Source organism: Perissodus microlepis, chromosome 3 (genome assembly GCF_051167445.1).
Source record: "Perissodus microlepis isolate ML-2025 ecotype Zambia chromosome 3, ASM5116744v1, whole genome shotgun sequence".
Classification (NCBI taxonomy): domain Eukaryota; kingdom Metazoa; phylum Chordata; class Actinopteri; order Cichliformes; family Cichlidae; genus Perissodus; species Perissodus microlepis.
Window position 1 is genome coordinate 7,883,936 of NC_140463.1, and position 24,076 is coordinate 7,908,011.

At 40.4% G+C, this 24,076-nt stretch overlaps 2 protein-coding genes and 2 pseudogenes across 2 annotated transcripts; 2 read left to right on the forward strand and 2 right to left on the reverse strand.

The window, feature by feature from the left end:
• Window positions 1-2,725: 2,725 nt before the first annotated feature.
• LOC146389720 (P2Y purinoceptor 14-like) lies at window positions 2,726-4,004 on the reverse strand. The gene is made up of 3 exons (XM_084919563.1): window positions 3,900-4,004; window positions 3,548-3,813; window positions 2,726-3,353 (listed from the first exon to the last, which is right to left on the reverse strand). The coding sequence occupies exons 1-3, from the start codon at window positions 4,002-4,004 to the stop codon at window positions 2,726-2,728; spliced, it is 999 nt and encodes a 332-aa protein (XP_084775689.1).
• A 4,206-nt stretch (window positions 4,005-8,210) lies between these two features.
• Window positions 8,211-23,523, reverse strand: LOC146389721 (high affinity immunoglobulin gamma Fc receptor I-like). The gene is made up of 8 exons (XM_084919575.1): window positions 23,376-23,523; window positions 19,023-19,058; window positions 18,559-18,673; window positions 16,793-16,939; window positions 13,598-13,845; window positions 12,566-12,832; window positions 11,348-11,596; window positions 8,211-11,237 (listed from the first exon to the last, which is right to left on the reverse strand). The coding sequence occupies exons 1-8, from the start codon at window positions 23,521-23,523 to the stop codon at window positions 10,978-10,980; spliced, it is 1,470 nt and encodes a 489-aa protein (XP_084775701.1). The 3' UTR covers window positions 8,211-10,977.
• Window positions 14,128-15,522, forward strand: LOC146389722 (uncharacterized; annotated as a pseudogene).
• Window positions 15,547-16,210, forward strand: LOC146389723 (uncharacterized; annotated as a pseudogene).
• Window positions 23,524-24,076: the final 553 nt, after the last annotated feature.

Genomic DNA, 24,076 nt, shown 5'->3' on the forward strand with positions numbered 1-24,076 from the left:
GCATGTGTGGTGGTGTGATGGAGCGGGAGGAGGGACAGGAGGGGTTTCCACATGCTCGCCAGCAAACTCTGGGATACCAGAAAACAAAAGGTTATCTCTTATGTCTCCAAAGAGTTGATTCTGTTCATCTGGACGTAGCGTTTTGTGGGAGAAACGTTTCGTCACTCATCCAAGTGACTTCTTCAGTCTCAGCTGACTGCAGGTTTCCCAAATCTTATAAACAGTACATTTGCATAATGACTGAAACCAGCCCACTGAAGGAACAATGGGCTGGGAGGTCAGTTCCTTAATCTTAATTATGCAAATTCTCATGACCATTGATCAACAACCACTGACCAAAACCCACTGATCAAAGACCATTGATCAATGGCCATGAGTACCATTCACAGAGAATTGGGGAATGGCTGCAATCACAGCATTGTAAGATGGTGAAAGATCACCATCTTGCTTTCGCATAAGTGTTGCAAGTGAAGTGGTGGCAATAAACTTTTAATGTGAAAAACAAAATCCAGGAAGCATTTAGTGCATGTGACATGCAGGCCTTGTGCTATTCATAACACACTCTTAAAGAGTACAGTACAAACCCAACTGAGCAGTTCAGAAAGTTCTTCACTTAAACAACAGCCAATCAGAAAAGAGCATCAAACCACAGGAAGGCTGTGAATTTTGCCTCCTTGATGACACTCGAGGTCTTAGACTTTCAAACCGCTTCCTGTGCTCACACTGAACGTTAACACACGGCTCAGTGTGGTTGTTCTTTTAGGTGTTACAATAAAGTTTAATGTCCAGCTGTTGATGGGGAAAAAAAGGGTTTACAGAGGATATCACTGCAGCTATATTTGTTCATAACTATGAACAGAAGAGCAAAAATAACACATATTTCACCACAACGTACAGGACAGACACGCACATTCCCACAACTACACACACTCTATTATTAGTTTTGTGTTGAGAAATCTGACTGTAGCCTCAGCCATCAGCTCAATGGAAACAGTAGGAGGAAGTAGCTGATGTGTTAGTCATGGGCAACATACAAACATACAAAAAATATAAAACATACAGAAGCCCAGCGGCCATATTGTTCAGGGTTATCTGTGCCTCCCAGTGTATCCATGTCTGTGGAGCCTGAGGTCTATACAGAATAAATCTGAGACCTGATTTTTTTAAAAAAAGTTTGGTTTGTTGCAATGTTGGAACTGAATTTAAGACATTTATATTTATATCAGTGTATATCAATGTACACATAAATAAAAAAATCTTTGCACACAATTTAAAAACCTTTAGATTATTTTTTACAGTATCTAAAGAAAATGTGACCGATAATTAGTCATATACAGCTGCAAACATTATATTATTGTTGCAATAGCTACAAGTGCTGATGTATAGCTCATATTTTGATATAGCTCATATATCTTTCTTCTCTTCATGTAGACTGCTGCTGTGAAACCATGTAAACCAGAGAGTTTACAAGGTGATGGAATGCTTCAAAACATGCTGAAGCAACAAGATGAATATAAGAACTGGTCAACATGTCAGGATGATTCATGAAACTTGAATCTAGCAACTTAAATACTGTCACATTTTCATTAAACTCCTCATAGTTTAAGATTTACTGTGTGTGTGTGTGTGTGTGTGTGTGTGTGTGTGTGTGTGTGTGTGTGTGTGTGTGTGTGTGTGTGTGTGTGTGTTAAAGGTAACCGCCCTGCAGTAAAACTTGAGAACCTGTAGTCGCATCAGAAACAGGACGCTATGACCACAGAGTTAAAGTCAGTCTGTGTGACACAGATTAACGACATAATCCAGGTCACAAAGAACAACGCTCATTTTACTCTCATACAAACAGTAAAGAACAACAAGGTGATCATTTATCAATTTTGACTAAGTTTTGGAAAAACAAATGAAAGATATTAATATATCTTGTGATATAAATGTGTGATTGTTTACGCTACATGTTAGCGAGAGGTGGAAAGATGAAAGGTTAAAAACTAAGCCACGCATGCAGGAGAGAGGTTCAGTTCTCACGGCGCATCCAGAGAGTGTCCGGAGTGGTTCACGTTTTGTCATGTGTGGTGGAAGATTTCTTTTCTCATGTATTAATCACATATTTAATCATATCACATTAGTTATAGTAATATCACTTTCTCACTTTACTATAGTAAGAGCACTCCTGTCAGTAGTTTGCATGCATGTGGAATGTAAACACAGTGAGGCCATTGTAATGGGAGATGTTAAACAGATAGTGGGACTCCTGCTTATCAGGGATGTAAATCCTTAGGTGACGGCCAAGCAGAAAACAAGGTCATAATTCTCTCTGTGAGGGAGGAGGAAACCCCCCCCACCCCGTGAGAGGGTCCAACATGTGAGTTTGTGAATGTTCTTTGTCTGTGTGTCTGTATATAAGATGTAAGGGCTTTCTCCACATTGCAATGTGTTTATTTATTAAACCCACTTCAAATGAAGCTCACTGGGTGTGTTGCAGGTTATTGTTAAATTTTCCACGACACATGTTACAGTCTCATTCAAAATTGATTCATTTGTTTTCTTTTCACCTCGAAAATATTACAAACAAAATAGCTGTTGATGGTAGGATGGAAAAGGTTTCCTTTAAATTGTTTCAAATTTATTGAAAATATTTTTTTAAAATAACATGATGTCATCACCTCCAAATGAATTGCTGAGTTGAGCCTCATATTGACCTCTGAACTCAGCAGAAACTCTTTACAGCTCACTGGTTTGCCTTGTTGCTCTTGATGCTCTCTCCCCTTCTCTTTGTTGGATCGTTGACTCTCCTGGACATCTTTCTCACCTGAGCCCGAAAAGTCTTACAGAGAGAAAAGTAAACAAGAGGGTCCAGACAGACATTAAAAACTGACACCATGGTGGCAGCCTCCTTCAGGTAGTATAACACCCCACCCACAGAGTTATTCCAGAAAAAACTATAGGGAACACGAACCAGGTGATAGGGCACAAAACAAACACAGAAGATGCTGACCAGCACCAACATGTTTCTGCGAGATTTCACCAGCTTCTCAGAGGAGGCCAGCTGCCTCTGCTGTGCCTGCAACACCCTGCGGGACGTGCTGTAGTAGAAGAAGACCAGGGATATGAAGACCAAGAGGAAGATGATGGTGCAGCTGATTTGAAATGTTTTATGAAGGACGCTGAATGACGTACTGAAGAGGGGCCCACAGTAGCAGCGGTCAGAGGCCAGAGGATTGTGAGTGATGAAGAACATAATGTTGTAGGTGATTGTTTGAGCTAGAAGAAAAACCCAGGTGACCGTGGAGACGACGTGGGCAGTTCGTACTGTCTGCAGGATGTGAGTTCCTGAAGGATGAACGATCTTCAGATATCTGCAGAGAGAAGAGAAAATGTGGTAAAAAACTTCACCAAAAAAAGTCACAGTGGTGCCAAATATGCAGAAGTCACTGTACGGTGAAAATAAATATTCATGTTGTTACTAGGACTGAAGAGTTTGTAAATAACCCAATAATCTGGTTTTAACATTCTCGTGAACTGCAAATGATACTCAGTAAAGGTTCCTTACCTGTTAGCAGCGATGTACCCCATGAACAGGATGCTGGCGTACACGTTGAGGTACAGGGAAGAAGCTCCAATGCTGCAGTGGAGTATGTAAACAATGCCAGAGCTGCTGGCATAGTGGATAATCCGCAATGGCAGAGAGAGGCAGAGCAGGAAGTCAGCAGCTGTCAGGTGCTTCAGGTAGACCATCAAGCTGCTGGATGCCTGCTGACGAACTTGGTGAAAGTAAAACTTTAGGATGTAATTGCAGCCATTGAGGAGTAAACCCACCTGAAGAGACACCGAGAGGATGAAGAGGACAGGACTTTCAAACATGCAGGTTCTAACAGGGCGCAATCTGAAAATTTTAACCGTACCAGAAACAGCAGACTGTAGACCAGCATAAAGAAAGGGTTGACTGATGGGATAAAAAGATCATGCGTGTGGTTGAGAGGTGAAGTCATATTTGTTGAGTCAATCATGCTTCTGTGGCTGAAAAATAAATACAAATCACAGAGGTTCTTCAAGACCAACCTTCTTTCATCTGATCAAAGTTAATTTATGTGTTTGAGGATGATTATTGTATTTCTTCATTATCTTTTCTAAAAACTCCTCAGAAAACTTTCACTTGATACAAAAGTGACGGCACATGGAGATTAAAGCAGTCACTTATACCATCACATTACCACCACTTGATAAAATCCTAAACAAGAGCTTGGAACATGATATTACTACAGTGTATATGTGTGTAGAGATATATAAATCCGGATGTTTGCAGATGACATCCTCTTTTTCACAAATGGCATAGAATCTGAGCAAATAAGTTTTAAACTGACACATATTAAGCACAACATTTCACAGTGTGTTAAATCAGCATGACGTCTTCTCAATATTGAAATATACTGAATATTTTTTTTTTCCAAGATGGCACCACAGTAGGCAGCCTGTTTCCTCAGCTCCCAGCTTTTTCCTTTCCTTTCCTTTTTTTTCTTGTGTTTTACACTTTTCTCCCCGACACTCTTGGTCGTGTTTTATTTGAAGTGCAACTGGACATTGACCCACAAATTTTCATGAGAGTAGTAGCATGTCTTCTACTCTTTTTGGGACTTTTCACTACCACTTCTGGAGAACCTCTAAGCCACCCCATTGTTTACAGTAGGGAGCAGCTACTGGGCAACAGGTACTCCCGGAGGAGCAACCCAAGATTGCGAAGAAATTACGGCGTCGGAGGAGGGGATGCAGGGCTGGAGTGAAGTAACGGGAAAGAAGGAGATGGTACAAACCAAGCATTCAATCCATTCTCATGGGTAATGTAAGATCTTTACCCAACAAGATCGAAGAGCTAATTGAGCTAACCAGACTGCAGTGGGAGTACCAGCAGAGCAGCCTCCTACTGTTCACTGAGACATGGCTCACGGACCACACACCGGACTCTGTCATAACTCTGGATGGCTTTCAACTGGTTAGAGGAATGCGATGGAGAGTGGTAAGAGGAGAGGTGGGGGACTGCCAATGTACATCAGTGAGCGATGGTGTAACCCAGGGCACATCACTGTGAAGGAACAGCGCTGTACCAAAGACATTGAACTGTCAGCAGTTAGCGTCCAGCCATACCACCTGGCCAGGGAATTTTCACATGTTATTGTGCTGACTGTTTACATCCCACCCTCGGCCGACCCTACGGCAGCCTGTGAGTACATTCACTCCACTGTCTCTCAGCTACAGATGGCACATCCGCAGTCCCTCATTATTATCTCTGGGGACTTCAATCATGCCTCAATATCTGTCACTCTCCCTAATTTCTCACAGTATGTTGACTGCCATACAAGGGACAGCAAAACCCTGGATCTATTGTTTGCCAACACAAAGCAGGCTTACATCGCATCACCCCTCTCCCCGCTTGGCCACTCAGTCCACAATCTGGTACTTCTCCACCACACTTATAACCCTATGGAGTATGGTGAAGAGTAAACCACCCACAAAGAAGGTGATAAGGGTGTGGTCTGGGGAATGCAGATCAGCTGAGACGTCAGCTCAAAAGGACGAAGGCAAGGAAGGAGGCAGGTCCGGATGGAATCTGCTCCAGACTGCTCAGGGAATGTGCAGACCAGCTCTGTCAGGTGGCCCTGTACATCTTCAACCTGAGCCTGAGTCTGGAGAGGGATCCTGAACTGAAGACTTCTGTGGTTCCAGTGCCAAAAACGCACACCCCAAGGAGCCCAACCACTTCAGGCCTGTGGTCTTGACTTCTCATCTGATGAAGCAAATGGAAAGGCTCATCCTGCACCACCTTCGCACACTGGTCTTATATATACTGAATCTTGAACACTGGCAGAAGGCAGCTGTGGTCCTGAGGTAGCTGTGTGAAGTGCTTCTCTTTCCTGTGGCAGGAGCTGCTCAAAAAAGTCATCTTTTAAGTTAAGTAGGAAATAGTAGAAATACAGATGATTTGAGGATGAGGAACCGGCAGGACTCACCTGTGTTTTTCCAGTTTTCGGTGAGCAGGAAAAGCTGCTTGTGCCTATACGTCCTCTCAGTTTAACAGTATCGCCGTTGATGAGGAAAAACACAGTAACCAAACTGCTAACCAGCGCTTTGACTTATTTCCTGTTTGTCTTCACTGCTATAAACAGAGACAGTAACGTGTCTTGAAGATGTGTGTTTATTACATACTTCATGTGTGTGCATTTTTTTATTTAGATGATCTCGTATATAGTCACATCATCGATATTTGACAATATTTACAGGCTGAAATCTGCCAAAAGCACCAACAGCACAGAAGATTTTTGACCTGTCTGTGCTGGACTTCATTCCTTTTGGCTTGTTTTTGTTTTAAAATATTGCTTTTTTTAATTGCACTTTGACATTAACTTGAATTTTAAGTGCTGTTACTCAGTTTATCAAAACCACCAACATTAGCTGCATCATCATCCTTCAGTTGTTTTTTCATTTTCCTGGAGTTCTTCTACTAGAGCACCTCCTACAGGGTATTGCTGGCAAAGCAGAGGCAGCTGGCCTCTTCTGCCTTTCATATTCAGTTGAGACCAGTGAAACCACTGCCTTACAACCCAGGCCTTCATAAACAACACGTTCCTACTGAGATTGGAGATCAATATGAGGCTCAAGTCAACACGAACATACTCCCAAACACATAGAGTTTATGTTCTTAATGTAACCAATCAGGTTACAGTATCACCCTGTACACTTTGAACTCCTGTCTCTGCTTTATGTAGGTAGTACATTTGCAGGTTGCTTCTTCACATGGCTGTAATTGGGTTGGTCTCCCATTCTCATTCATTCACTCCATGTCTTGAATTTGGTGTTCTCGCTGGAAAGGCGCAGCAAGAACACCAAACGCAACCACAGGGCAGCCACTAGTCAGTGTACTACTAGTGCTGGTCCCTGGGAAGGGTCATGTTAGGATGGACATCCAACATAAAATGGAGTAGGGGCAATCTTGAAGAAAGAGTATGTGAATAGTCTTGTAAATACTGATGAATGTTAATGTTGCAGACCATAATAGACAAGTAGATGAACAGAGATGATGAGAAGATATTCCGTGGGTGTTAAGGAGAGGAATGTAGAGGACTGACAGTATTGGATTTTGCAGGAACCTGAAACACGTATGAAGGCTAGTGATGGGATTTCTGGCTCTTTTTAGAGAGCCGGCTCTTTCGGCTCTGAACCGGCTCTTCAGGTTGTTTTGTTGCTTTAATTAATTTATTATTAACAACAAACAAAAGGAATTACTAATGTAAAAAAAAGTGGTTTTATTTATCACACTGATAAAAACTGCACTGATTTGTGTAAGAAAAGATTTGGGGACAGTTTTTTTAATTCATGATGACATAATAATAACATGATATAATAATGATATTTATATAATATAATATAATATAATATAATATAATATAATATAATATATATAATATTATAGCAAGGCTATCAAAGTTGTGTGGAGCTGTTCTCCCCATGTCTGCAGGGCTTCTCTCTGGGCACACCAGCTTCCTGTCCAAGTCCAAAGATTTGCGTGGGATCAAGTTGATTTTAAATTGATTTTGTAAATAAACATTAATAGTTCTGTGTTTGCTCTGTGACAAACTGAGGACCTGTCACGGGGTGTACCCCGCTTCTCAACCTCTGACAGCTGAAATAGGCAGCAATGTTTGGCTGTTTTAGATTTAAAATTCTAACACTGAATCATTTAAACAGCACTTAACATTTGTCAGCATCAGAAAAAAGGTGCAGAAATATTTGGTTTTCTTTTAACTGTCACTTTAAGGTTTCTTTCAGGTGTTAAGTTGAATAAAACTGGTTTAGTAAATTTTCTGGGCTTTAATCACTTGGCTTTAGTTCCCTGCTTTAGCTCCACAGTCGCAAGGATGGACAGCCTGAGCACTGACAGAAAGCAGACAGCAGGTGGCAGCACATCACCAAGAGTAGTTCTGCTCCCTCATCCCCAGTCTAACACAACAGAGAGCTAAGGTGACATTTAAATGTTTTCTAATCAAACAAATAAAAATAAAAGTTTATCTCTAACACTGATAATTCCTGCTGTCAGGAAAATGCTTTTACAGAATACCAGTCAGCTGTAAAAATAGCTTTTAATCTTTATTTATAAAAAAAAAAACATTGAAAACAAAATGTAAACCAGAAAAGCATTTACATGAAACAAGTATTTCGTTCTGAAAAGTGCAAAATGTTTAGGAAACAACATGACAAAGATTTTATTAGAAACTATGCTCAGCCATAGCATCATCATACAGATGGTGTTCATCTTCCTCAGTGGGTGGAGACTGTAGGATTAAAGAAATTATTTTACTGCTACTGTTCATAACCATCATCTTTATCATTGCATTATTCATCATTTCATCAAAGTATTTATTATTATGCATTATGTTATAATTTGTATTACAGGTGTTATCATAATCACATTAACCTTTATTACAGGTGCAGTTATAACCACTTTAAACTGTTGAGTTTAAATTTATAATCTTAAATGCTTATATGCTGATTATATTGGGTTATATAAGAAAGGCCCAACTCTGAGTACAGTCTGTGCCAAAAGTCTTGACAGGAAATTGCATGCTTTTGCAGAAAGTGAAACTAAGCAGAGTGTAAGTGACATGGAGCTTAGAAGGTTAATCTTACAGTAAAAATAGCAGCTGAGCAAAGGCCTGAGTGTATTCAGCAACCTGCTGTGTTTGAGTTTGCTTGGTAACAGATGACTCAGAATAAGTCAGGAAGTGTACTAAAAGTACAGAAGTGTTCTAAAATGTCTTTGTTTCCTCTGTAAAGTGTGCATTTTTTGGTGGTTATTTTGAGGAGCTGTCTGGATGAGGCTATTTGAATAACCAGGTTATTCATTATTATCTTTTATTCATTTATATTCGTTTTATTAAGCTTTGAGTGGTGGCATTTAATTAAAACATTTATTTAATATATTACATATATATAGTTTTAGTAGATTGTTACACATATGAGAGTGGTCTCTGTCTGGTTGTGAGTTTTAGTAGGTGAGGTGAGAGGTGAAACAGAGTGCCTGCAGAATTGACAGTTCTGTTGCAGAGCATGCCTCTGAGGTTTTGGAGAAGCAAGAGCGAGATAAGCTACAGGAAGCACCTGGCTTGGAGGCGAATAAAATGTTCTTTTCAAACTGTGTCAACAGAACATTTGTGGTTTTGAAACTTATGCATGTGATGTATCTGTTTGACGCATGAGGGGGCGTCATAATAATACCCTGATGCTATAAAAACAACTCCTTGTGTATTATTGGGCGGAGATGTACAGCTGATGTTTTGCAGTGTTCATATCCCCACACGTGTGTTCATTAAAATCATCGTTTGACCTAACCCTCCTGGACCAGTGTTGTGATTTTGAATCCCTCCTGTATCCCTCCTCAATATTTGAACCCTAACAAGACATTGTTCTTTGATGTGAGTTTCTTCCTGTTAAGTGTATAATGGGCATTAATTGTGTGAAACAATGCAAATGATCAAAAACTGACTTGTAAAACATTTAAGCCCACATTTCACTGATTGTTTAACAAAGAGAACACGTCAAAATAAATTCTTTTAGATTCAATTCTCATTTTGAACCTAATGGCCCTTCATGTATGCACACTTCTTGTTTTCCTTGCAGTGTTATCTGCCTCTCTGCAGCTTCTCTATTCTCTATTCCTGTCATCCCCCCAAAACCTCATCCCTATGGAGACTGTCTACTTCTAGACCACCAGAAATCAGGCAGAAGAATCCAACCTTGGTCACAAACCACAGTTTGCTAGCCAGTGGATCCAGAATGCACTACTTCTGGAGACAGAGGATGACTATAAATCATAGCCTTTATTTGTAATGGCAAATAAAACCAACTAGACAGAGACTACACACATTATGAGGGAGGACGCGACAAAGAACAGCAGCAGACACAGACTATAAATACACTGGAGGAGATTAGGAATGAGTGGAAACACCTGGGAGCACAGCTGGGCAGCAGACGGACAAAGGACAAAACATAGATGATAGCACAGTTGATCTAAATTCAGACAAAAAGTTCAAAAAAAAAAAGTTATATTTTTTACTGTAAAACCCACAAACATGTTTAACGAATCATTTTCATAACTTGAAATGCAAATAGAAATTGTACATTTCTAAAAACTATGCACAAGTTTTGCAAACAACAAAGTTATTTGGTACTATTGACCTAAAAATGCAGCCAAGGCCTCAGGCGTTTTTTATATAACCATTTAAATCTATTTACAGAACAATCAGGTGTGCTGCATCAAATAAGAAGGCACACAAATTATTTGTGCCAGTCCAAAAAATGTAGTTTGTGTTCAGTATAAGACACCACAGGCCTAAACCCTGCAGGTCTGACAGCAGGAGGTGCATCGGTCCAGTTTTCCATGTGGGAACAGCGTTTACACTGGAATCTGCCTTTGACGGCTTTTTTTGGAGAAAATGTGAAATTCAGCAGTATAACTGACACACAGTACAAAACAATAACTACACAACACACTAACTATAGCCTCCAAACACGCTATACGTCACTAATGTCTCACATATGAAAACTCGCGCTCTCTCTCTCTGTCTTTCGCTCGCCCGCTTTCCGTTGCGGGTGTCACTCCTAAAAACTTCCCCTTCTCCCTAAACAACCAAGTGTCACATGTTGCCATATCATTTTTTTTGATTGGCTGACATGGTAAACTCTAACACCAATAGGGAAGGGGTGTTTTTTCTTTTTTCACTCGCAAAGGGAGAGTGTTTGCTAGCGATGTCTGTAGAAAACGCAGTTTTTACCGTCCTTCCTGCTGTAAACACCACTGTTTTGTTCAGAAAAAAACATTGAGTGTATGTTTTATCATAACTCTGGTTTTACGTGGCCCATCGACACAATTCAAAAACTGGTATATAGTTTGAAGTCTGCACTTTCGACCCAAGTTGAAATGGAGACTCTGACTTACTGCATCTTGTAGCTGTGTCGTCTTAAATTGGTCATGTGATTTTGACGCGCCAGCGCGTCCGGCGACCCCAGAGGGTTAACTAAATGGATGGATGAGTGATATTTGAACATAATAATGTTACCTGTAGACCCACGATATATAGAGACCATGAGGAATGTAGAGATTATATATGGAAAGTACACCAAGATGTGGCGCAGCATTCCCAGAGAAGACAGGTTTTTGTCTGAATCTGAATGTGAGGCGGGTGCATCAGGATCTAGAAACAAACAAGCACAGCTGGTTCAGTAAATAAAGAAAATCAATAAAAAAAAGATGACAGTCACTTGATTCTTTGGACTTTCAAAGCTTTCAGTCATCCTGTTTTACCTATAATGAACAGCCAGCTGGATGGAGACTCTCCCACACTCATGTTACACTTGTAGATGCCTTCATGAGACTTGGTGACATTATAGATGATCATGTGACCTCTAGGCTCAGTACCAACAATAAAGTTATCTTTGTAGAAAGTTGCTGGGAGGATGGACTGAGTGTTCTTTGTTTCACAGAGCAGAGTAACATTATCTCCCTTCATCATGGGGAGGACGGGACTCTGCAGGATTACCGGAGTATCTTGACCTGCTCGGAGATAAAGTCCATCATTCTTCAGTAAGGAAGATCACTCACAAGTAAACAACATTCAAGAGAGTTGAAAACTTTCCCAGGAGTGTAAATCCCAACAGAAGTATGATCTAAGGTCAGACCGTGCAAGTGTCAGCCGTCATCCCACCTGCTTCCCTTTCCCTCGTTACCTGTGTGTGTGTGTTTGTCCTGGTTTTCCTGGAAAACAAAGCCTTTCCCCTACCTGGCGTAATCACACACACCTGCAGCTGATTAACCTCATCTCGGGAGCTTCTTAACAGAGCTCCCGTCGACGCTGGATCTTTGTGAAATTTCCCATCAGTTTCCCAGCAAAACCGTACGCTAGAAAGTTTGAGGTTGCTGCGAGTGTAGAAGTTACTCATGGCTTCCTCTGTGATTTTCCAGGAGATTTGCGTAAATGAGAGGACGAAGCAAGCACGTTGCACATAGACACACAGGGAGCAGAAACTAGGACCACGGACACTGGGAGATGACACAGCATGGGAATCGGGGACGCACACTCATCGGGATCACGCATGGGGATTTATCGGGTCATGATTATTTGCTGCACTGTAAATAAAAGTGCTGTATTCATCGTACAGAGTCCTGCGTTTGGGTCCTATAATCCTGACAGTCAGTGGTTTTTCTTCCTCAGTAGAAAACAGCTAATAAAAGCTGCGAGTACTGCTTTGGGTTACACTTCCTGCCTGCCACACAATGGTTACATGACATTCACAGTGATGGCCAACCTCCTTTCAGCTGGTTCAGAAAAAGGTTAGTTTCTCAAGGTTTCATGCCCCCCTCCCACACACATGCACCCTTCAATTGTATCTGCATCTGTCTCTTGGTTCTTTTATAAGAACTTTCATACAAGTGTTGGGACAATTATGTTTACTTTTAGTCGTCCCTCATTCTTAGAAAATTTGAAGGGTTTCTGTTTCTAAAGGGTTTTTTTACTGAACATACCATGAACAGTGATGTTGACTGAGTTGCTCCGCTGCTGTGTAGGAGACTCGCACCAATAAACCGCGCTGTCAGGCTGCTTGGTCGTATGGAGGACGCAGCCATGGGAAACGACTTGCCCCCATGCTTGACAACTGGACAGGTCTTCAGCAAATGTTGTGAACCTCTTTACTGTCCATCCTTGAACACCACAGTTCAGGTTCAGGTTCTTATACTCAAACAGCTGAGCTGTGTTGGGGGACGGTGTGAGAGTTGGGGGGTCAGCATCATCTGGGGACAGAAGCAGACTTTACATCAGTGTGTTTAAAAATTTGTTCAGCTGCATTCAAGATAGTAAAAAACTGCACAACCTTAAGATGATCCTTTGATTGCTTTTCACTTTTTTTTCTTGGACAAAAACTAAACTAATCTGAAATGAAAAGCACACAAATAATACTCCAGCAGCCAAAGTGATCACAGGTTTTTTGAGTGAGTGACCTCACCCAGCATATTTTTCCCTAGTGACTGATGGTTATACAATACAATACAATTTTATTTATATAGCACATTTAAAAAACCACAGGTATGCCAAAGTGCTTCACAGAATGAGTTAAGAGCAATAGAAATACAATAAATACAAATATAAAGCACAAAATACAAAATACAAATAAAATATACTAACAGGCGGGTGACATAACTAACCAATAATACACCAGGCATAGTAGGCACTAGTGAAGTCCACACACAATGCTGAAGGTTAAAACATTATAAACATTAACAAAGTGATAAAGATAAGTTCCAGTACACTAAAAATGTGGGCTCTAGGAGGCGGGGAAAGCAAGGCTAAAGGTTATCAGATGTTCTCCAGTCCTGAGTAACTGAGGCTTCAGCTGCACTTATTCAGTCGCTTGATTTTAAAATGTAAGGAGGTTTCTGGTAGCTCGAGATTATAATAAGAGTTTGTACAAACCACCAATTGTGTTGTTTTGTTTTTCCATCTGTTAGATACCTCTAAAATGTTTAGATCTACGGTTGACTTGATTCTTCGTTCTTTACCTTGTATCAGCAGCCAGCTGGATGGTGAATCACGACCACCAATGCTGCATTTGTAGGAACCTTGATGAGCCTTTGATGCTTGGTAGATGGTCATGCGACATGTATTTTCATTTTTGATGAAGATACCATCTTTAAAGAAATCAGCTGATTTGTTGGAGGGATTCTTTGTTCTACAGAGCAGAGTGATGTTCTCTCCCTCCACCACAGGGGCAGCAGGAATCTGCAGGATGACTGGGTTCTCTAAACCAACAGAAAGGCAAAAAATGTTGTCGCTTGACTTCAGGTGATGAGACAGCCTACAGGGAAGCAGTGACTGACCTAGAACAATGGTGGTAAGAAAATCAACTGTCTCTGAATGTCTCCAAGAAAATAGGTTACCGTATTTTTTGGACCATTAGGCACACCGGATTATAAGGCGCATGGAGGGAAACAAAACAGTCAGATAAGTCAAAAATTAAGACCTCAGACCCTTGAAGATCGTTACCTGGGTCCCATAGAGAGACATTTGACAGATGGCTTCATAACTGGAGATGGTGACTCCACCAGCAAGTGATCATAAGGCCTCAGACAGAGAGTGGTTTACATGGCTCAACATATCTGTGGTTGTTTAAAAACAAAGTCTGGCTTTCAAAAAAATGAATTAAAAATTTGGGTCTTAATTCATTAATTAGCTGGAGTGAAAGATTGCTGCCACTCCTCCTCCTGGGCTTTTGCTTTGAGTATATAATACATTTATATATTCCTATGATGCCCCTGAGACAATCCAGCACATTACAGCAGGGTGCAAGATGCTAGCAGGCAGGGCATACATGGAACGCCATAACACAACACAGGACCCTCAAGCTCCCAGGCCTCTGGTAGAGGACCTGAGCTTGAAGGATAGATCGCCCGCAGGGGCAAGAGGGGAACACACAAATGTCAATGTTGATGCGATAATAATGCATAAATGCAAAAACATTTAAACACCTTTATTTTATTTTTTTTTTGACACAGAATTAACGGCCTGTGATCTTTGGCCCGCCCCCTTTTTTCAGAAATCAGGAAGCGACGCAGCAGTTGTAGATGTGAGCAGAAATAGATAAAGGAAAAGGTCTTTTGAACAGCAAGTTCAATTTTGCCATGCAATGCCAGATGGTTTTCTTGACAAAAACAAAGTAAATTGAATTGGAAATTACTGCCGATGTGAACTGAGTTATCACCGTAGTACATCCTGTCTCAAATACCACTTGCTAACCAAGCACATAGCTAACACAGAGAGTCCTCCTCCCTCTCGCCAAAGGCAGACCACGCTGGATAGCTTTCAAAGGAGACATCTGGACAATTCTACAACCAACAAATTTTCAACACCCAAAATGGGTGGCTACAGCTTGGAGGCCAATTATCATTGTGGAGGATGAGGGGCTACTTGAAATAATTTGCATAGCGTCCTACGACTGCACGTATGAATTGCCTTTGAGAGCCACCACTGTAACCAAGATACACAACTTGTATGAAGATGAGAAAACCAAAGTCGAGGAGGCTTTGGGGCAGACCAACACGGTTGCGCTCACTGGAGACTATTGGACTTCTCTGAGTGATCATAGCTACCCTGGAATAACAGCACATTATTTTTTCACCACAGTGGGAACTTCACTCGCATGCTTTGACTGTTATGAAGACGGAGGAGAGGCACTTCGCTGACACGTGCGCCGTGTACTTTAAGCAGGTAGCTAGACAGTGGGGAAAAACATAAAGTCAGCACGCTGACCACTGACAGTGCACACAACATGGCGGCCAGGCAGCTGCCATTTGAGCACATGCCTTGCGTCGCACACAGCCTTCATCGAGCCATCACACAGAACAGTCAATTTAACCTTACATTGGCAAAATGCAGAAAGGTCAAAGGCCTTTTTAACCTTATACAAGTGAATGTAACAAATTCTTAATGAAGTGTGTTTCTCTAAAACTGCAGGTATATATCTGAACTTTTGGGAGGGGAGAAGTTTGTTTCCTGCTCAGTGGTGCTGCCAGCTTTGTGTCACCTGTCGCGAGTGATGGAGGTCTCTGAGGATGACCCAGCTTACATGGTTAAGTTCAAGGAGACCTTCAAAGCAAAAATGGAGAAGCACAAGGAAAAAACTAACACCATGTGGCTCAGGGTTGCGGCAGCACTGGATCCTAGGTTTAAGGATCTTAGCAGACCTGACAGGGCTGAGGTGTGGCGCTTGATCAGTGCATTGCTGAGGGAGAGGCAGAGGCAGAGGCCTGCACAGCCTGAACAACCAGCAACATATGAACCATCTAAGAAAAGATCAGCACTCACGCTTGCATCACAGTGTTCATCTGATGAAGAGGAGGACTGCACTGGGAAGTGTGTGGAGCGATCTAGGCCAGAGCCAACTATTGACGCAGAGGACTGTCCCCAGAAATGGTGGCTCAAGCATGAAGGGGCACACACTGAGATGGTACCTTAAACACAAGTACTTGGCAACACCTGCCACATCCATACCATGTGAGAGGTTATTTTCACTTTCTGGCCATGTTGTTCAGAAGAAGCGAGCTGCCCTGTCGTCTGAAAATGTCAAAATGCTTGTCTGTTTGAGCAACTGGTCCAGTGCAAAGAAACAAAAGTAATAGGGACAACCCATGCACTGTATGTTATTAGTTCTTTTTTTCTTTCTCCTTTGTGGTGTTTCCATGTTCATGTTTTGTTAGGAAAACAGAAAAAGGAAGACGCTTGTGTTGCTCAGCCTCTCCTAAATACAACTGGAGAGCAACAAGAGGTATAGCCAGACTGTTTTATATAGCCTAACTGCACTTTATAAGCTTATGTATAACACTCTCCACTGTTACATATGCTTTTTATTTATTGTATTATTATTTTTTAGCGTGTATAGTGTCTCCCTGTTTTGATCCCACTTAGATGGGAATATGTTTTTTTGAGCTTTAACTGTCTAATGGTAAATTAAACAGTCACATTTTATAAAACACTGCCGTGTATAGTAACAGTGTTACAGTTGTACTGATTTATTTGTGCATGTTGCAAAGGTTCAATGAAGAGAGGAAATCTAAATCACGCATATATGAGTCACATTGAATTTCACAACAGGCCTGGTTTGAGTATGTGTATTGTCCTAAAACAGGAAGCAGAAGGATGGAGTATTCATGTGGCTTCGCCTACAGTCATGCTGACATGCAGTTTGATGAAGCTTACCACTGACAGCGATGTTGATGGCATTACTGCTGTGACCGTGTGTGGACTGGCACCAGCAAACACCTGAATTAGAACACTTGACTGTCTTCATTTCACAGGTAGAGAAAGACTCAGTACCCCAACCCGAGGTGCAGTCAGACAGTTTCAATCTGAGGACACGTTATACATTTTAATCAGTTACACGCGTGAAATTTATTTATTTCAGTTCCTAAAATGATTAACGAATTAAGTAACAATTTATTTCTGTAATGGACTGGATTTAACTCTCCATGTTACACTGAACAGTTTCTAAATTATGCAAACATTCTCAAACGAGGACATGATATAATAGCATTTTCCAGATATCTCCTGGTGTCCTTATCACTCACAAAGTGCTTCTGTTGCTCTTATTCCAACTTACTAAATATCAGTTTTTCAGTAGTTTGTCACAAGACCTTTCGAATTTGTTCTTCATTTTTCTTGCTGATTTGTTTCTTTTCTTCTGCTTTTTCTTTGCTTTCACTCATCAGATAAATTGTCACTGAAAGTGATACGACTGCTGTGAAACAGTAGCCCTACTCACTGAAAAATAAAGATACTGAAACAAAAGGGTAAATGAGCCATACGTGAAGGTTGACAGCATTGACTGACAGCCCAAGAATAACACAGTACCAACTTTCATGGTTACATTTGTAACAGTTTGTAACCAGTAACCAGTCTGACCTTTAAAACCCAAGTATTAAAAAGGTGGAGCTTTCCACGGTGGCTGAAGGTAGACCAGGTAGAGCTAATTAGGTTGGTGGTTCCATCCCTGGCTGGCTATTCCAGTTTGCATATCAAATGTACTTGAGCAAAAAAATATACCAGAGTCTGTTCCTCTGCCAAAATTTTAATTTAAATCATTTGTATTCCAAATTTCAGAAAACAGTTTAAGGCAAAGAAGGGTTAACATGAGTTAACATGAGTTAACATTAACATTAACATGAGTTAACATTAGTTAACTCCTTTGACTACGATGACCTGGATGACTGAGAACCTTCACAGACATTAGTTAATCTAACTCCAAAAAAGCCATGAAAGAGAGGCTTTGGCTACCATGTTATGTAGAGGAACCAGACAGATGAGTTAAATCTCTACTAATGCTTTTATCACTATACTTCTCCAAACAGGGTGAAGTGGTAAAAAAGATTAAGTCTTAAGTCAGATGCTGTGTTTTTGTTCTTGTTTTTTGTCATGAGGATGGCTCTCTTTTTACCAAACTAGTTCACTGTAGTAACTGATACTAAATGCACAGTATGATCTGTAGTAGGCCCAAAGTTCAAAATCAGCAGGAAGTGCCACAGTTTTATTTTATCTGCAGTTATAAGTGCTACACAGACTCCCTGCTCAAGGACTAGGTTTCTAAAAATGTCAAAATCAAACATTTGGTTGTCCTCATAGTTTCAACTTGTTAAGCAGCAATAATTAGCTCAAGATGCAAATAGAAGCAACATCACCTAAGGATAATTTAACTTTGAATACAACTATAAGAATAGTGATATAACCGTATTTAACTATATTTCTTATTATATGGATGGATTTATGGATTCTTAATATATATGAACAGATAATCACAACCCAGACTAACATTATCTGAAATAAGGAAACACACCTAAAGGGCGAATAATAGTGTCTGGAAATTAAATGTATATTGGATTTGTTGTTAGTTGAGTGAAACATTAAAAATGGTCTTCCTTTAACCTGTCAGATTTGTTCTGTGTGCATTTTGGTATTTCAGAGGTAAACTGACCCTTCTGCAGTGTATCTCCACACCGTCCATTCACCAGAGGTTATCTCGTCACAGCTGAGAGTAATTTTCTCGTACTCAAAAAACTGAGACCAGTTGGGAATGACCTTCAAAGAAGCTGAGAGAGACAGAAGAACAGTAACAGTAACAATTTTAGTTTAGTTTAATTTTACAGTTTACAGTAACAGAAGAACAGTAGGGTTTTTCCTTTCAGTATCAGTCATTTTTTGGGTGTAGACGAGCAGAGACCGTTGGAAGAAGCAGAAGAGCAGATTTGGGATTTTTAAAAAGAAAAAAGCTTCCAGTAACTTCTTAACATATTCACTCCATAATTACTTTACTATGAAGAGTTCACATCTATAAACCTAGTGTTTCCAAAGTATAGGTGAATAAAATGCTCACATTTTTTCTACTAGCATTACATTCACACTAGCATACACACACACACACACAGGGCTGAACCTTACCACGACTGTGGGCTGACGTCCGGCAGGTGCTCAACACTGAAATGAAAGTCAAACCACACAGTGTGTGAGTGCTTCTGAAATCTCCTATACATTTGAGTTTATGTATTTGTGTTACTTATATCTGACACAAAAGTTACGGCTGAATCTCAGTCGTTATTTAACTATCAGAATCAGAAAAGGGTTTATTGCCAAATGTTGAGCAGATTTACAACATTATGAAATTGCTGCAAAATGTAGGGGGTTTTTGTTCAGTACTTACAGAGGAGAAGCAAAACTGTCTTCATAGCGTCTGCACGCTGCAGTTTCACTGACCGTTTTGTAGCAAAAGTGGCGACAACATCCTGTTAAAGAAACCACATACTGTTGGGGGAGGTGTGGGGGGGGGGGACTTTAGCAAACCAAAAAGAACATAAAACATTTTAACCTTTACCTTGCATACCTCTGGGATTCATTAACATTTTGCTTTGTTGCTTTTGCTTTTTCCTATTATACTATGTTAATGTGTTTGTGAACAGAGCGAACACAGGAAAATAAGACACAACACACATCCTCTCTCTGCATTTTTGAAAGGTCAACGCTTGTTTTGACATGGCACAGTAAAAAAAAGGCAAAAGCCAACTGCATGGACAAACTGTACACTTGTTCCGTGTCTGTGTGTGTGTGTGGGGGGGGCATGCTGTGATACATAGACTAGTGGACTGAATATTATTAGTAGGACAGATGGTGGCATCAGGAGAAAACAGAATGCTGATGAGGGGTCTTGAATGAGCTGAGTGAGCTGATTGTGAGTTTCTGGTGTGTGAAGAAGTTTTAACATTTGGCTACATGAGAAGAAACTTATTATGTGATGAGACAACAGGGTTATGCTGTATGTTGTGTGTGGCTGATTGGATGAATGTTTGAGATTAAACTGCCTGTTGATTTGTCTTTTGTTATTAAGTTGAGCCTGCCAATTAGGTTTGGTCCCAGATAGCAAGACGACATTGAATTGATGTTGATGTGATTCCGTGAAGTGGGAGATTACATCGCTTAGCTGGCTCTCTTGAACCCACCCCAGAATGCAGCAGAAGATGGTTATCAGGTTGTCTTTTTGCCTCCCTTCAGGTCACGTCAGGTTCTAGTATTTTCTCCAGGGTTCGTACGGGTGCTTGAAATCCTTGAAAATCCTTGAATTTTAATGTTGTCTTTTCAAGGTTTGAAAAGTGATTGAATTTCAGATGTGGTGCTTAAAAGTGCTTGAAAGTGTAACAGTATTTCATTCACAATAAATAGCTATCTGATTGAATAGTTTTCTTATCAGACAGAGAAATAAAATGAGTCGCAAAATGTAGAGGCAAAATTTCCCCGCCTGGGCTGCCTTGCGCCTCTGTCTGTTTCAATATGTGACCCCACCCCTCCCTCGGACAGTCGGGGATGAGTGCGCTAACATACCTGTAGGTTGCTGTTTTAATGAGTGTTTGTTGGAAAACAACAATGGCGGAGTTTGCGCTCTCTAGTCGCATGATAGGTGAGTCCTAGTAAATAATTTTCCCCTACGTGTACGTTACACATGCTATTTTTTAAAATTATGATTATTATTTTGCTAGTAAACTCGCTGGAGAAATGATTGAAATGCACTGAGTGTGATGCAGTATGGCAGCGCTATTATGGAATATGCTGTGAACTTAGCTAACATTACTTAGCAGTGATATGAGTTAATTTACTCAAGTGAAAGCTTTAAACATTAGCCCGATACATAACTAGCCAACTTAGGCTTTCTGGTTAACCCTCTGGGGTCGACGGACCCAGAGTCTCCATTTCAACTTGGGTCGAACGTGCGGACTTCAAACTATATACCAGTTTTTAAATTGTGTTGATAGGCCACGTAAAACCGATATTTTTTGTTTTTAATAAAACAGTGGCGTTTACTCCGGGAAGAAACGGTAAAAACAGCGTTTTCTAAGGAGAGCGCTAACAGACACGCTTTGCTTGTGAGTGAAAAACAACAGTCACTGGTGAAAAAATGTACCACGTCGACCAATCAAAAAAATGATATGGCAACATGTGGCATTTGGTTGTTTGGGAAGAGAGGGACGTTTTAGGAGTGACTGGTGAAAGAGAGAGAGAGAGAGTTTTGATACGTGAGAGATTTGTGAGGTTTACCGTGTTTGGAGTCTCAAGTTAGTGTGTTGTCTTGTGTAGTTAGTGTGTAGTGTAGTCGTTGTTTTGTTTTGTGTGTCAGTTCTATTAGTGAATGTGACAGTTGCTGCAAAAAAGCCACCAAAGGCAGATTGCAGTGTAAACGCTGAGTGACACAGCTGCTGTCAGACCTGCAGGTTTATCCCTGTGCTGTTCTCATCTGTGTTATAGTGGACACAAACTATTTTTAGGTTATATAAAAAACGTCTGAGCCTTGGCTGCATTTTTAGGTAAATAGTACCATATAACTTTGTTGTTTGCAAAACTTGTGCATATTTTTTAAAAATGTACAATTTCTATTTGCATTTCAAGTTATGAAAATGATTCGTTAAACATCCTTGTGGTTTTTACAGTCAAAAATATCACTTTCTACTCGTATTTTAAATTTTGTCTGAATTTAGATAAATTGTGCTGATACAGTATGTCAAAATGAGAAAATAACAGATTGGCAAGATAAACAGTTTTTAAAGGTGAAATATAGAGGCCAAATCAAAAGTAGTCAAAAACGGCCAATTATATCCTGGACCCCAGCTTTTTGGAGTATTTGAAATAATGGTAATATGACTGATCCATATGGTCACAAAGAATAGCCACTTGTTTCTGTGCTACCAAAGTTCCCCGGCTTTCATTCAAAATGTGTTTATTGTCAGCACCGACACATTAAACTACTTAAACATTATGAATGTCTTCAAGCTCACACCGAGGCCTGTGGAGCACTATCAGCCACTGAGACAGTACACACATTTATATGTGCATTTGTATATGAATATTTCATCAACAGGAGAAGAATATCTCTAACAAGTTGATTTGTTCACATTGTCACATCTTAATTTTTAAGTGAAATGTGCATTTTGAGTTTATACACTATGTATATAAGGCAACTGTTTCCTTTTGCAGTATTTTTGTGTGGTTCGTTTTTCTATTACTTAACAAAAGGTGAACAAAGGTGTTTAAGTTCACCTAGGATGATTTGTTTTAATTTTCACATGGTCTTACTGAGGTGATGCGAATTGAAACATGCATTTTTTTTTTTTTTTTTGGGGGGGGGGGCATGTCCTGGAAAAGCTTGAACAGGGACCTTGAAAGTGCTTAAAAAGCCTGAAATTTGACCCTGAAAAAGGCGTATGAACCCTGTTTCTCATGATTCTGTTTGGGGCATGTTCGTATTTCAAGTCTTGTTTTGTCTTGTAGCGTCCATCATGCTCCTGCTCATAATCATGTTCATGTCAGGTATCATAGTTTAGTTCTTCCAGTTTAGTTTTACCCCTGTTTGCCTTTTGCTTTATTTTTGTATTCATGTTCTGCCACAATAAAAGGCTCGCTTTTTGTTTGTAATTCAGTTCCGTCTCCTTCAGTGTCTGCATTTGGGTCCTCCTTCTCTCTCAAAACATAGTCAGCTCGCACTGGCTCTGTCAGATTATCCAGGATAGGTGGACATGTGGAGACAGATGGCTATAGCTGCCTGTCTACCAGGCTTCACTTAATTGTACTAATAGACCTGGTCAGTTTTGATGAAGCTCTTGGGTTTTACTCAGCCTTCACTTGTGTAAACAGCTATAAACTTATCAAGAACCAAGAAGTACAATGTTGCCATGGATTCAGCAAATGGTGTGATGGAGTAGAACATGACTTCTTGGTTTTTGTCTTTTTGTTTTTCATTTTGTACAATTAAATGAACCAAGCTGTTTGTTAACAGAGCCTTGTTATACAATATATGATTGGATACACAGAACTGTCACTGAACACTTTGAAGCTTCCACTCTGGACTAAACATGTTCTTCAGGACATTCTCAGACACATATTATTAGTAATGGACTGAAAATAATAACTTTATTTGAACTGTGGACAGTATTAACAAAAAATGGGCATAGGGTTAATAACAGTGTATTATCTAGTGAGTGTGCAGTTTTCTCACTTTTATAATAAGATCCACCCTTACCAACCTCACGTGGGTTCAAAATACCAGGATGGTGATGTAAATATAGCTTGAGGCTTCATACATGGACTTCACAGGGACTAGCACGTTTCTGCTCTACCTCAGTGATGATGTCATGGTAGCTATGTCCATTACACATGCTTTCACTTTTCACTCAGGTATCGAAAACCCGCTGGAGAGCTGGATGGCATCCGTGTTTGGACAGTGGAAAGGTTTGGCCATGTCTGCAATGCTTTCACTCTCCACACTTTTAGGGATACTGGTCACCTGTGGTTGTTGTCTCATTCCTTGTGCCAGAGGATTGTTGGTAAAGGTAGTGGCAAGGGCAGTGGACCCTGGAGCGGTCGTTCCGGTGTTCCAGTGTCCATTGATGAACTTAGATGCCATGGAGTGGGCCGAGGAGTGACACAACACGAAGTGTGGTGACATTTATTTCATAATGTCAAAAGAGGGAGTGTGGAAGTACAGAAATTTTATTGCTAACATATAATCTGCAGTTTTATCATTTATTTCTTATAGCATTTGATATTGTATTAAATATGTTTATTAAAGCTAATTCCACCATGTTAACCTTTTATTACAGGTACAGCCAGAAGTATTTCATACACATTGCATGATTGTGCTCATTCAGAGTTGATGTTCAGTCTCAGTTTATTGAAGGTTTCAAGCTTTGTGAAGCGCTATGACTTCACAATCTATTGTGTAAAAGACTTAGAACATAGAAGGCCGCTACACGCTTATAATACATATAGTACATATAATCTAGGAACAGGCTTGAGCGAAGGCCTGAATGTATTCAGCTTCTTGTTGCAACCTGCGGCATTTGAGTTTACTTAGTAACAGGTGACAGAAGATGGGTCAACAGGAGGACAAGTCCACAGGTACCTCCATGGCCTGAAATCATCGCCTTATTTGGGAAAAGATGTTAGAAAGAGGAACT

What these genes read in the sequence shown, in the direction of transcription:
- LOC146389720 (XM_084919563.1), bottom strand. Translation starts at nt 4,004, where the DNA reads ATGATTGACTCAACAAATATGACTTCACCTCTCAACCACACGCATGAT. An exon ending in TCTACAGTCTGCTGTTTCTG is followed by an intron (nt 3,814 to 3,899) that starts GTACGGTTAAAA and finishes GTGTCTCTTCAG; the next exon opens with GTGGGTTTACTCCTCAATGG. An exon ending in GGGTACATCGCTGCTAACAG is followed by an intron (nt 3,354 to 3,547) that starts GTAAGGAACCTT and finishes TTCTCTCTGCAG; the next exon opens with ATATCTGAAGATCGTTCATC.
- LOC146389721 (XM_084919575.1), bottom strand. Translation starts at nt 23,523, where the DNA reads ATGGCATCTAAGTTCATCAATGGACACTGGAACACCGGAACGACCGCT. An exon ending in GACGTCAGCCCACAGTCGTG is followed by an intron (nt 18,674 to 19,022) that starts GTAAGGTTCAGC and finishes TGTCTCTCTCAG; the next exon opens with CTTCTTTGAAGGTCATTCCC. An exon ending in AGTCAACATCACTGTTCATG is followed by an intron (nt 11,597 to 12,565) that starts GTATGTTCAGTA and finishes ATCTCCGAGCAG; the next exon opens with GTCAAGATACTCCGGTAATC.